The sequence below is a fragment of the Centruroides vittatus genome, unplaced genomic scaffold (assembly GCF_030686945.1).
Source record: "Centruroides vittatus isolate TY-2023 unplaced genomic scaffold, ASM3068694v2 contig_364, whole genome shotgun sequence".
NCBI lineage: Eukaryota > Metazoa > Arthropoda > Arachnida > Scorpiones > Buthidae > Centruroides > Centruroides vittatus.
The window spans coordinates 5,905,919-5,919,575 of record NW_027122188.1 but is presented as its reverse complement, the minus strand read 5'-3'; the positions used below and the strand labels follow the sequence as shown (position 1 = coordinate 5,919,575).

Here is a 13,657-nt window from a genome sequence, read left to right as displayed (position 1 = left end):
ATTTGTGCATGTGTTTTGCTCACACTTTCCAAGACATAGTCTCGTCCCAAGAATGGTTTCACCATTTTACTTGTATTTACAGTAGAGCATCGATTATCCGACTTAATTGGGGACTGGGGTTGGTCGGAAAACTGAAAAGTATGAAAAAATACATTATTAGTATAGTGTATTAGGCCTGGTTTAAATACTAGCCTCCCTTTCATGGTCGAGCCAGTGCTGCCAGCTAAAACATGCAAAAATTTAACAAAAATAATATCAAAGTAACCAAGACAATAACCAAATAACATAATAATGTCCACATCACAAGCAGACATTTGAATTTTCCGACTAGAACGCGGTCGGTTAACCGATAAGTCGATTAATCGGGGGTCGGATAATCGATGCTCTACTGTATTTATATTCATTTCAATCACATTAGGAGAAGTCTTTTGTCAATAGATTTCCTCTCCCTAATTAGCATTAAAACCCCAATTACTGGTAAAATACAAAAAATTATGACTAAAGTACAACAAAATAAAATACAAAAAGCAAAAAATATAAAAGTATTAACAAAGAAAGGGGAAAAAATTAAGAATTATATAATATTCATTTGCAGGTTATTTTGAAACTGTTATAATCAAAGTGTAATAAGTGTTTGGTAATATCTATACATTCTTACTGGAAAGTAAGAAGGTTATCTTTTTGATATTTTTATGTTTCCAGTTTGAGTTTTCTTTTCTTTTGTTTTAAAATAATAATAATTACAAAAATATTTTTGTCTTCTATACAACATTTTATAGAATATAGAAAAACTTTGATAAAATTTTGTTGTGGATATTGTTAACAATAAAGTGAAAGCATGTGATAGCAATAAGAAAGAATTTATGTTTTTAAAAACTAAAAAGTCTTATACAAAATATTTAAATTTGAAAAAAATTATAAAATTATTACAATATTATAAATTCTCTAAAAGTATTTATTACAGGGTGACAATAATTAACCCGTACAAAGTTTGTAGCAATGCTGCACCTGAACTTTTTTACTGTCACCAATTTACATACTATTGTTTAATTCTCCATGATTTCCTGCCTGTGTAGATGTACTTTTGATGTAATAAGGGTTAGTTCTTTATTTTTTTAATGGTGTCGAACAAATGTTGTGCAATTTTGGAGCTATTCAGGCAAGGAAAGCATCAATGTGAAATTGTTCGTCTGCTCGGTGTTCCAAAAATGACAGTCTCAGATGCAGTTCAGCGATTCAAGGAGCTTGGCCACAATGGTGACCGTCCCGGACGTGGAAGAAAGCGCACTGTCAACATGTCTAGGAACCGCAAGATCATCACAAAGTGAGTTGACTGACATACGAAGGTCTCCATGAGAAAAATTGCTTGTGAGATCAGAATCAATCGCGAAATCAGTGCGGTTAATGGCAAAAAAGGAACTTGTACTCAAGCCCTACAAGTTCCAAAAGGTTCAGCTCCTCACCAATGAAAACAAGTGCGTGAGACTCCAAAGATCCCGTTAACTCAAGCGTCGGGCCGCAGGTCGACAATGGGAGTACATTCTCTTCACAGACGAGAAGCTTTTCTCCGTACAACCATCAAAACGACAGGAACTGGTCCGCGGGGGCTCCTGGACGCTCAGCCGTCATCGAACATCACAAAATCCAATGTCAGTCATGGTTTGGGGCGGAATTTGTGCGAGCAGCAAGACACCCCTTGTTTTTGTCGATCAAGGGACCAAAATCAATCAAGATGTGTACCACCGTGACATTCTCGAGGCTGTGGTACTTCTGTGGGCTCAGCAGCATTTTGGCAGTGTGAAATGGACGTTTCAGCAGGACTCAGCACTGACACACAGGACGAAGAAGACTCAGGAGTGTGCAAGGCTCATTTTCCCGATTTCATCTCGTCTGCGGAATGGCCACCATACTCACCGAATCTGAACCCAATGGACTACAGTGTGTGGTCCATTTTGGAGGCCAGGGCCTGCTCTAAGCGCCACGAAAGTTTGGAGTCGCTGAAGCAATCCTTGCATTGGGAGTGAGACAAACTGTCTCCAGAAGAGCGCAGCCCATCACTGAGAATTTCAAAACGCGTTTGGGGCTCTGCATCAAAGCAAAAGGAGGCCACTTTGAAACTGGCTGAATATCTGATTAATACGTAAAGTATTGTCACTGTTATATGCTGTTGTTTTGCTAATTTTCATTTCTTTAATAAACTTATGATACAAAATCTTGTACGGGTTAATTATTGTCACCCTGTAAATTACATTTTTTATATTCTGCTTTGCTTCATTATGGATGAATCATTTTAATTCATACATCTTTCAATGAAGTATAAATCAAGAATATAAATTAACTATTTCAATTTACTTTTGATTTGTTGATAAAAAAAGTAAATTTAAAAAATTTTTTTTTGAATGAAACTCTCTTTTCATACTTACCGTATTTTACGGACTATAAGACGCACTTTTTTCTTCGAAAAATTGCTTCCAAAATTAAGGTGCGTCTTATAGTCCGTAGTGTCTTATAGTCCGTAAAATACGGTAAATATTTTCTATAAAAAAATAATATTAATTAAATTTTCTGCATCTAAATCCAAATGAAATCACAAATATATGGCAAGGAAATAAAAGATACAGTTTATATGTATTAATACTTTGATATGTTTTATTTGAATTTAGAAGCTGAAAATTTTGTGGATAACACAAATTTTCTTCTTTCTCAATATTTTACAAAGGAAAGAATTTTAATAAGAGAAAAAATTTAATTTTGCACTTCTAATTAAAAAAAACATACCTAAAATAATTTTATTAATAATGTCAACCAGATTGTGATACCAAGTAAATATTATCTTTCATTAAAATAAAAATTTTATACAATTGTAATATACAATACAAACATAATACCAAATGATTTGCTGCATTATTGGGCTATAAAAAGGCTAATCTAAAAGCCCAATAATATGACAGATCATTTAGTATTAATTAAAAATTAGGTTTGTGGATTTAGTGTTTACATATACTGTATTTATATAGAAACATAATCATTATAAAAGAGCTTCTTGTCTTGAAAATTGTTAAAACTAATATCTCAAATACTATAGTAGAGATAACAGAGATTTATCACACTACTCTAGTAACCATACTGATGATACTGGTAGCAGTGTGATAAGTCTCTGTTATCTCTACTGTAGTATTTGAGATATTAGTTTCATAATAATCATTATCCTTCCAAAACATAACAAGAACCAAATCCTAAGTTAATATTTCTCAAAAGATCTACGAAAATCTTCTAAATACAGCAAAAATGGTTATATTCTGAAGCATGTTGTAATGCTAAAATTGTCTCTGACAGATTTTATCTATGCATACATACCTTCATACTTACCTATGTATGTACATATATAAGTCTTGTACCAAATAAAAGTATTTTTGTACTATATACAAGTGCTAAATACTTGTATATAGTACTAAGATACTATCCTTGACTTTGTGCTTGTTAAAATAATGATTTTTTTTTTTAGTAATATTAATCAGATAGATGCTGATTTAAAAAAATTTTTGTTGATATTTTCATTGTTTCATTTGTAAGCATTTATAAGATAATTCCTATTAATAAAACTTACAAATGTTATAAAAATTATTTAAATAAAATTATAAATGACAATGTTAACAACATACAAATCTTATATTTTAATAACACATAACATATTTTTAGTAGTAACAAATCAGTTAAATATATTTTTTTTAAATTTCTTTTAATACTTACTTCAATAAAGCAATATCCTCTAAAACCTGATTCTTCATTAAACCATTTAATTCAATTAAATCTACAATTAACATGTCCCAAAAACATGTTGAGAAGTCACTGAGATCTTCAACACATGAGAACTTAATCTGCTCTTTTTTTATACTGCTTAAATTTCTTATCTTGCATATTTCCTCCTGTAACCGTAATTGCGTTATAACTGCTTCAGATGCTCCAAGCTTACAAATCATCAATGCAGGCCAAGCAAATAATGTCATATCTATAAGCTTTAAATTCTTATTTTCAGAAACACTTTGGTATATAGCAGAAATAATGGCACTATTTGCAACATCATCATTTAATTTTTGAATAATTTTACTATCTAAAAACATATATTCTTTTTCTTGAGAAAGTGTTTCTTCTTGGTTCAGATGTATATATCCGAATTTTAAATACTTTTCACACAATAACTGGACTTCGACATGTGTACCAACTGACACTTTTTGAGATGCCCCTAAATATATATGTAAATATATTAATATTCATTTAACTAAATATTACATTTTTAACAGTAAAATAATGTTATAGGTCTGAATATTAATTTCACTAACATAATATAAAGAGAAAAATAAAACATATGCTATGTGACATTTTGAAATATTTTTTAGTTTTACCTATGAAATCTATTAAATTATTTATTATCTACAATAGCATAAAATTAAATGAAAATTTGTATGAAGTAAAAACATACAAATTAGTAAATCGATATCAAAATTATAAAACTAAAACAATTCACAAAACAAATAATTATATACATAAAAAAAAAAATCTTATGTATTAACATATAGTACATTACTACATAAAAATGCTTATTTCAACTATAAAGTGAATGCATGAATATATTTTAAAAAACATAAATTTTTAGCTGTTTTCAAAAATATTAAGTTGATACAGGTAACCCCACGTATAACACGAGAGTTACGTTCCAAAAAATTGCTGTGTTATGCGAATCCGTGTTATATGAAACAAAGAACTGGTGCAAAAAGGGGGGCTAAGTTTCAAGAATTAAAAAACATGCTGTTAAATCCTTCTTTAAATTGGATTTATTATTCACAAGTCGAAAGGCAAATACAAAATTACAAATAAAAATAACAATATACTGAATATTATACTGTAAAAATATAAAATAATTTATATTGCTAATTTAAATTAATTTAAATACTTGCTAGGGGCGTCCCTAGTGGCTATTTTTGGCATACATTGATAGAATCCGGTTTTTCAGCTTTATATAGTAGATTTTTTTCATGGATAAAATACTTATTTATTATTTTACCAGAGGATTATTCATCCTATATGATGATCTCAGCATGGGTATCATCAACTAGTAACAGTTTTTATTACATTTCATGTTGTACGAGGGTTTTATTTAATTCCTGAACCGTGTTAGAATGAACCCATGCTATAAAAGCACTGTGTTATATGGGGGATGTTCCCAATTCTCAAACCGTGTTAGAGCAAATCGGTGCTATATAAGTCCTGTGTTATACGGGGGTTACCTGTGCTTATATTATTTATTGTACTAATTTCTCATTATAATTTAAAAAATATAATAATGTAAATTTCTATTTAATAAACAATGCTATTTAATAAATATGAAAAATGAATTATGACATCAAATATGTTTAAGAATGAAGAATGTAAAGCTGATTCTAATTAATGTGCTGGTCAATTATAAAAGAAAATTTCGTCAAACAAACAAAATTAAAAACAAATTATAAAAAACAAAATTTTGTCATTTTAAGCAAATTTTCAAATTGCTATAAATATTTTATTTGAAATAATTATAAAAATTACTGAGAAGTAAGAATTTACTAAGATTGTTGGTTAAGGATTTTTCTCTTCGAGACTATTTACTTCTAAATACATAAAATGCTAAAATTTCTAATTGCAATTACCAATTACTGCATTAATTTGTAGTTAATAACTGTTTGTTCATAACAACAATTTAGTTTCAATAAAGTTTCAACAAAGAGTAATTTCTCAAAAGCTTTCAAAGAAGAAAATTTATCTGGTGTCCATATTAATTTACTTATGTTAATTTTTTAAATTTCAACTTTAATTAATTGATTAAATTAGTAATGAACAAATTGAATTTTACAATTTACTATTTAATAATACTATTGTTATTTTGGTTTGCATTACATTAAAATTTAATTGTAGAAATTTCCAATAATGAGAAATTTTGTGATTTTACACCCATGCATATGAATGTACGAGGGTAATCCCAAAAGTAAGGTCTCCTATTTTTTAAAAAAATACAAAGAAACGTTTATTTTCAATAATAACCATATCATTTTAAAGATTGAACATTCATCTATTTTTATACATAATCGCCATTTTGGTCGATGCATTTTTGTATGCACTATGGCAATTTTTGGATGCCCGTGTTATACCAGCTCGCCGCCATGTTGTGTTAGACTGATTGAAATTCATCGCCAATTGACTGAAGTGTATGGTGAGTCGTGCATAGATGTCAAAAACTTCCTCAAGTAGTGGTGTAGGGAGTTTGCAGCTGATCATACTGAAATTCACGATGAAGAAAGAAACGGGAGACTGTCAATTTCCGACGAGATTATCGTAAAGGTTGAGCAAGCCATGCATAAAGATCGGCGAATCACTTTGGATGATCTCTGCATTTTGGTTTCCCGATGCACCAATCATAGGATTTTAACAAAAAAATTGCATATGGAAAGGTGTGCGCAAGATGGGCCCCGCGACATGGCAGCAAGCTTGTATGACATGGGCATCCAAAAATTGCCACAGGGCATACAAAATTGCATTGACCGAAATGGCAATTATGTAGAAAAATAGATAAATGTTCAAGCTTTAAAATGATATGAATATTATTAAAATAAACGTTTCTTTGTATTTTTAAAAAAATAGACGACCTTACTTTTGAGATTACCCTCATATGAAGCTGTTGAATCATGAAGTTATATATTTACATTTTATTTTTATTACTCAGTAAAATTAAGTAAAAATGTTCATATAAATAAGAATTTTAATTATATTAAGCTGTATTAACTTATTTAATTTTCTTTATTTAAATTTGTTTGATTGAATTATTTATATTATCTGAAGCAAAATAAAGATAAAAGACAATATATATATATATTTTAAATTATCCTAGATTTGAAGATTTTATTTTATTAATTTGAATGCAGAAATACAAATTTATTATTATAATAACTAAAAAAACATGTCACAATAGGAGACCTTACTTTTGGGATTATCCTTGTACATTTATATGCATGGGTGTAAAATCACAAAATTTTTCATTATTGGAAATTTCTACAAACAAATTTTAATGTAATGCAAACCAAAATAACAATAGTATTATTAAATAGTAAATTGTAAAATTTGGTGCGTGATTCCTCTACTATAAATCTAGCCTTGTTGCTGGTGCTGTTTGGGAGCATCTGTCAGTGCTGTGTCTTCGATACTAATTTTTTTTCTATTTATAGGTAAGCAATTTGCTATTTTGGTTTCTATTTTTTGGTATTTTGTATTATATTGACAGATGCTCCCGAACTTTAAACTTTACTTAATTACTGTATTTGATTTTGTAAATTTTATATAATTTATTTTACAACTAAATTGTTATCATTGTACAATTTTGTTTGATTATGTTTATTGTATTTAAGTGTTTTGTTTTGGGAGATGGTTTTGCTCCCTGCATCAAGGAATAAAATCCAGTATGCGTAATAAATAAATAAATAAATAAATAAATTGTAAAATTCAATTTGTTCACTACTAATTTAATCAATAACAAAACTCTCATATTTATAAAAATGATATTTATTAATAAATAATAGAATATTATTTATAAATAAATATAATTTTTATAAATATGAGAGTATAAGGAATGTGTTTAATATTTAAATAATTTAAATATTAAAATAAAAATTTGAGTGAGTTTTTTCAAGTTTGGTTGTTCAAATGTGAAAATGGAATCACAGTAAATTAAAAGATAACATATAACCGCCCTACATTTTATAAATATAAGAAAAATAAATAAATAAATATAAGAATCATCCAAGTACTTAATAAGTTCTTATTAAGTACTTGGTTTTTATTTACCATGTAAATGGTGAGGTCGAATGGGAAAAACAGCTTGTTCCCAACAAACATCTGATCCAGGATATGTAGATAACATGGTATCTTCATCAAGATACAAATCAAACCACACTGCAATGGCATCCAGAGATCCATTCCAATTACATACAAAATTATTTTTCATAACATGACCTTTAATTAAAGTTTCAATTTCCTAAAAACAAATATTAATCATATGTATAGACTTATTGTTTAAAAATTGTTAAAAATTGATAAGATATTATATATCTATTGCTATGTAAATTTGTTAAAAAATTAAAGTTTTTCTGATCTTAATCTATGACCTGTTTCACTTGCATATCTTATAAATATCATTTACTCTATGTTCTAAAATGTCAACTCTTTTATAAGAAAATTATAAGCTTTAATTTTGAAAAACTTCATTATATTATTAATATATTGTTGGTTGAAAGCAGTTAGACAAAGATAAAGCTGACCATATTTTATTTAGACAACAACATAAACACATATGGACATGAGTAAGACACACACAATGCTTGCATGCAGTAAAATGATAAACTACAGGACTTCAAAAATATGCTGACCATAGAGTCAGTGAAGTTATTGGTGGATTGGTGACTCTATAGTCAGCATATTTTACATATTCACATATATAATTAGTAATAATATATTATTAAGAATTATATTTGATTTATAAAACAATTAATATTCCAAAGATCTATGAATTATTGTAAAAAGTATATTTTCTAATAGTTAATGTAAATATGAGGGTAATTTGACAGGACATAAGACTCATCTATTAGTGTTCTCTAGGGAACAAAATTGGTATTATTTTTTAGTTCCATCATCTTTTTTTATAGTGGTAGGTGAAGTTTTGTTGATTTATGACATTAAATGTGAAAAATACAGCTATTTACACAAGACACACAAATGGAAAATCCCAAGATGGATCAAATCACTATTCGTGGTATTATTCAATATTTGTTTTTTAAAAACATGAACATGATGAAGATTGTAGCCAATATGGAAGAAAACTTTAGGCAACAATGCTCCTTCAAAAAGCACAATTTGCCACTGGGGTGCACAATTTAAGCATGCTGATATGGGCTTTGAAGATGATGAACATCCTGGACCATCAAAAAACAATAACAACTCCAGAAATAATTAATCAAGTGCATGATGTTGTTTTGAGCAAATGAAGACTGAACATTGAAGAGATGGCTAGAATCATAGGCATATCAATTAAATGCATACATCACATTTTTCATGTTGAATTGGGCATGTTTTCTAGCTGTCAGCAAGGTGGGTGTCACACTTACTGAATGCTGACCAAAAACATGAAAGAGCACACATCCAATGACAATTTAAAGCTGTTCAACAAGGACCAAGTAGATTTTTTGCATCATTTTGTTACAGTTGATAAAACTTGGCTTTATTACTATATTCTAGAATCTAAATGCCAATCTCAAGAATGGAGTTATCATGGCAGTCCTCCACCAAAGAAGGCCAAGTTATTTCCATCATCCAGGAAGGTAATGACCACAACTTTTTGGGATTCAGTGGGGATACTTCTCGTCGATTATCTTACAAAGGGCCAAACTATCAACAGGCCATATTATGTTCTCTTTTAGACCAATTGAAAGCAGCCATTACTGAAAAAAACCCTGAAATGGCTCAGAAAAAGTGCTATTCCATCACAATAATGCACTTTCTCACACGAGTCACACTGTTTGAGAGAAATTGGATCGATTGCAATTCCAAGTTGTCCTCCATTCACCCTACTCACCAGATCTAATGCCAAGTGACTTTCTCTAAATGTTCCCTAAGCTCAAACTTTTTCTTGCCAGAAAGAAATTTAAGTCAGATGAAGAGGTTATTGTTCCAATGGAGCAGTATTTTGGTGACCTTGAATCATTACAAAACAGGCATAATGGCACTTCAGTACTGCTGGTCCAAGTGTGTTGAATTACGAGGGGAATATGTTGAAAAATAAAAAATTAATAATAATGCACAAACTTGTTTTTTTCATTTTGAGTCTCACGTCCCATAAAATCACCCTCATAGTATACAAAATGGTTGAAATTTATCCAAATTAAAACCTGAAAATGTCTCATTAATAAAAGAAAAAAAAAAAATAATAATATATATTAATTTTTTAAAAGTGTTTGAAATTTAAAATTAAATAATTAATAATTAAAACTTTCGGTTTTCTGTCAACTCAATACATAATATATAACTCATAAAAAAAGAATATTCTGTTAATTAGTGAATATCAATGACTTTTGATTAATAACATATATGTAGACTATTCAAACAATGTCTTCATTTGTTCTTTTTCACACCAATCTAAATCTAAACTAATCTAAAAATACATTGAGGTTCAACCTTTTATTTGAGGCTATAAACCTCAGTAAATTATAAAAAAGATGCAATGTCCACTAGAGATTGGAAAATATAAAAATTGTAAAAATAAATATATTATGTTTACAAGTGATAATGCCATTTAGAAAAGAGAAGATACTGAATAATATATGTTAGTGTTCTTAATGAACTTTAGAGCCCTGGATTTTTTAATGTAATAATCAATGACTTTTGTTATAAAACAAAATCATTTATCTTATTGAAATATCTGTAACAGGTTCTAAAGGATTGTAGACAATAATGGATTGATTGATAATTATAATTTTTTACAAGCTCAGTTAACAACAAACAAATTAAATTCTGATTCTGCTATTTAACTTTTTAAAAATAGTTTAATATACACAGGAGTTTCACTGAGTAGTTACAACTTTTTTGTGGAATAACTCTTAAAAGACAAACAAGATGGCACTGTAAATCAAAAACATTGATAAGGAGGTGAAAGACATTCAGATGAAAGTGGCGAGACAATGAATACTTGATATTCCACTGAATTTTCCCATCAATAATAAAGCACTTTGTGACATATATTCACTATGTTGTTACAGCAGATAGCCAGCATATCAAACATGTTATCCACTAATTGCCTTTAGCTTACTGCTTTAAAAGCACTTACTGCTGTAAAAAGCATTTTTCACTTTCAAATGAAGTACATTCATTTTATTGTAACTATACAGTGAAACACCCTGTATATATTTTTTCAAATACAATGTAAAGCAAAAAAAAATTCAATCATAACTTTACACATTTAATAATGAATTTTAAAAAAATTTACATTATCTAAAATAAAAATTATTTAAAAGGAAGTATGACAAAATGATTTAATAAAACTAAACAAAAACTATCTATAATTATTATTTATTCACCTGAGGATTGTTAAAATTAATATCCAGCAATACAGCAGGGTCAGTGAGAAGTTTATAACCTTCAGGAATACTTGTTAAATTTTCAGTTGTGTAAGGTTCTTCAGGATTATCTTCTGATGAAATAATCATTTCACCAAAATTTATAGGAACTAATTTAATTTGTTGAACCCTAAATAAAAAAGTTATATAATTCACTGTTTTATATTTAATTATTGCTTAAATTTTTAAAATAATAATCATTTAATATTTCTTAATTTTATGGATAATTCTTTTAAACATATTACAGTAAAACTTTGCTAACTCAAACATCTGTAACTTGAATATTTCTTTAACTCAAAGAAAACGAAGCATTTGGTAGGTTTCAATGGAATGGCATAGGGATTTAATATCTCCAACTTGAATTTCCTAACTCAAATTTCCTCCAAGTCAAAGTTTTTCACAGTTGCAACACTAATTTATGTTACTTTCAACTTCCCAACTTGAATTTTAATATTTATTCTATCCAAAATGATTCTGATTATTGGATTTCATGACATTTTCAGATGGTTAGTTGTATCTACTCTCCAACACCAATTTTCAGACAATGTTCCAATCCAAAGGGAGAGGTCTTCTTGTTTTATCTCAACAAGATGTACCTGTAAAACTGTTCAATTCCATTAGTTACATTAAACATTTTGCTACTCAAATCATCTGTAACTCATTACCTGTCCCTTGGAGCTTTGAGTTAGCAAAGTTTTGCTGTATTTTAAGAAAATCCAATATTCCTCCTTCAAAAAAATTAGTACAGATATATTTGAATACAAATGTTGGTTAATGTAACCCTTGGTGCCAAGATGGTGGCTCGTCTCTGATTCCAGCAAAGAAACAGTGGGAAGCACGTTCTAATCTAACCTAACCTATTCTAATAATTTGGTTGCTAATAATTATAGTAATTTATTAGAATAGGTTAGGGTTAGAACGTGCGTCCCACTGTTTCCTTGCTGGAATCAGAGACGAGCCGCCATCTTGGCACCAAGGGTTACATTTACCCAAATGTTTCATTCATCACAAAATAAATAAAATATAAAAATATTGATCAGTTATACAAGAAAAAACTTTAAGAAAATAAATTTCATTTAAATAATGTATTAATTTTTTAACCTGTTACATATTAACGTCTAATAATTAAAATAACAATTTTATCACAACTGTCATTTTAAATATTATTATTTATTTCATTATGTTATAAATTTTTATTCTCTTGTTAAATTTAATAAACAATATAAATGAATTATAAAATAGTTTCATTGTATACTAATTATAATTAGAATAATTTGGTAATAGATGACTTACAAAGAACATTTCCTTATCCAACTGCATTCTATTAACGAAATCCAAATCCTTGCTGCATGAGGAATAACTTTACCAAATTTATTAACTTGATTAAAATTTGTGCAACTTGTTAAATCTTGATCAGTTTCTTTCTTCATATCATTAAAATCTGATTGTGCAAACATTGGAAGACTAGTAGAAGGTTGATTTTCAGATGATACAGGTATCCCTGCTTTTAATTTGTCATTTGTAACTTCAAGTAAATTTTCTTTCATAACTGTTACACTATCATTATGTTTTATAACTTCTTGTTCATTTAATTCTTTTTTACTAAAATTTCTATAAATATTCGTTGTTCTAAATAGTGGATTTGGAGGCAAAAGTAAATTCTGCCATGCATGTTGTAATGTTAAAAGCACATGTTCACCAAATAATCCAGCATCAAATGTCTCAGTAATTACCAAAGAAACCCTAAATTTATATTGATATGGTTATTATTGCTTTTTTTAAATTTTCACAAATAAAAATGCGCAATATATATCACATCTTTAAAATAATATAAAATAGATAAATACCTCTTAGGCATATTTGCAGGAATTTCCATTTCAGTCGATTGCTTTTGTATTAAATTTATGTGATTATCCATTCTGTTTGATTGTAAGACATCTCTAGCTAATTGACACATTACTTTAGATTTTTCACAAGCATATACTTCTGTAGCACCTGCTTGAACTGCCATCATGCTAAAAGATCACATGATTATTATTTTTTTAAATTTTCAGTTTTATAAGTTATATGTTTTCTTTACATAATTAAAATCTTATGTAATAAATTGAATATAAACAAAAAGTTAAAAGAACTAGCGAAATAATATTCACAGAGTATTAATATGGTAAATGATACAAAATAGCAATTAACCTTAAAATTCCAGTACCAGTTCCAATATCTAAAATTGTTTTATAACCGTCCCGAACAGCTCTTTCAATAGCACACTGGTAAGTGATATTTCTTTTTTGATCATTAAGCATTATAAAATGCCATCTTTCGATAACTATATTACAAATATTCTCTAAACTAATTCTGGCTGGAGCAAAATCTGGATTTAAATTAAGAGCTTTGCGAAAATACGAAGCTGCTTCATCAATATGTCCCAATCTATATAATAAAGAATAATAGAAAAAATATATTTTATTATT

At 28.4% G+C, this 13,657-nt stretch overlaps 1 protein-coding gene across 3 annotated transcripts in view; it reads right to left on the bottom strand.

Moving 5' to 3' along the window:
- The window catches only part of LOC136975161 (protein arginine N-methyltransferase 9-like), a 40,988-nt gene that overhangs the window by 9,627 nt on the left and 17,704 nt on the right, over positions 1–13,657 (bottom strand). For 2 of the 3 annotated variants that reach the window (XM_067270199.1, XM_067270200.1), the window contains 6 exons: positions 13,380–13,616; positions 13,037–13,204; positions 12,483–12,932; positions 11,151–11,319; positions 7,870–8,059; positions 3,751–4,243 (listed from right to left, as the gene is read on the bottom strand). In XM_067270199.1, the coding sequence (XP_067126300.1) occupies positions 3,751–4,243; positions 7,870–8,059; positions 11,151–11,319; positions 12,483–12,932; positions 13,037–13,204; positions 13,380–13,616 (1,707 nt within the window). The remainder of the gene's footprint in view (positions 1–3,750; positions 4,244–7,869; positions 8,060–11,150; positions 11,320–12,482; positions 12,933–13,036; positions 13,205–13,379; positions 13,617–13,657) is intronic. The other variant, XM_067270201.1, reaches the window with a different exon arrangement.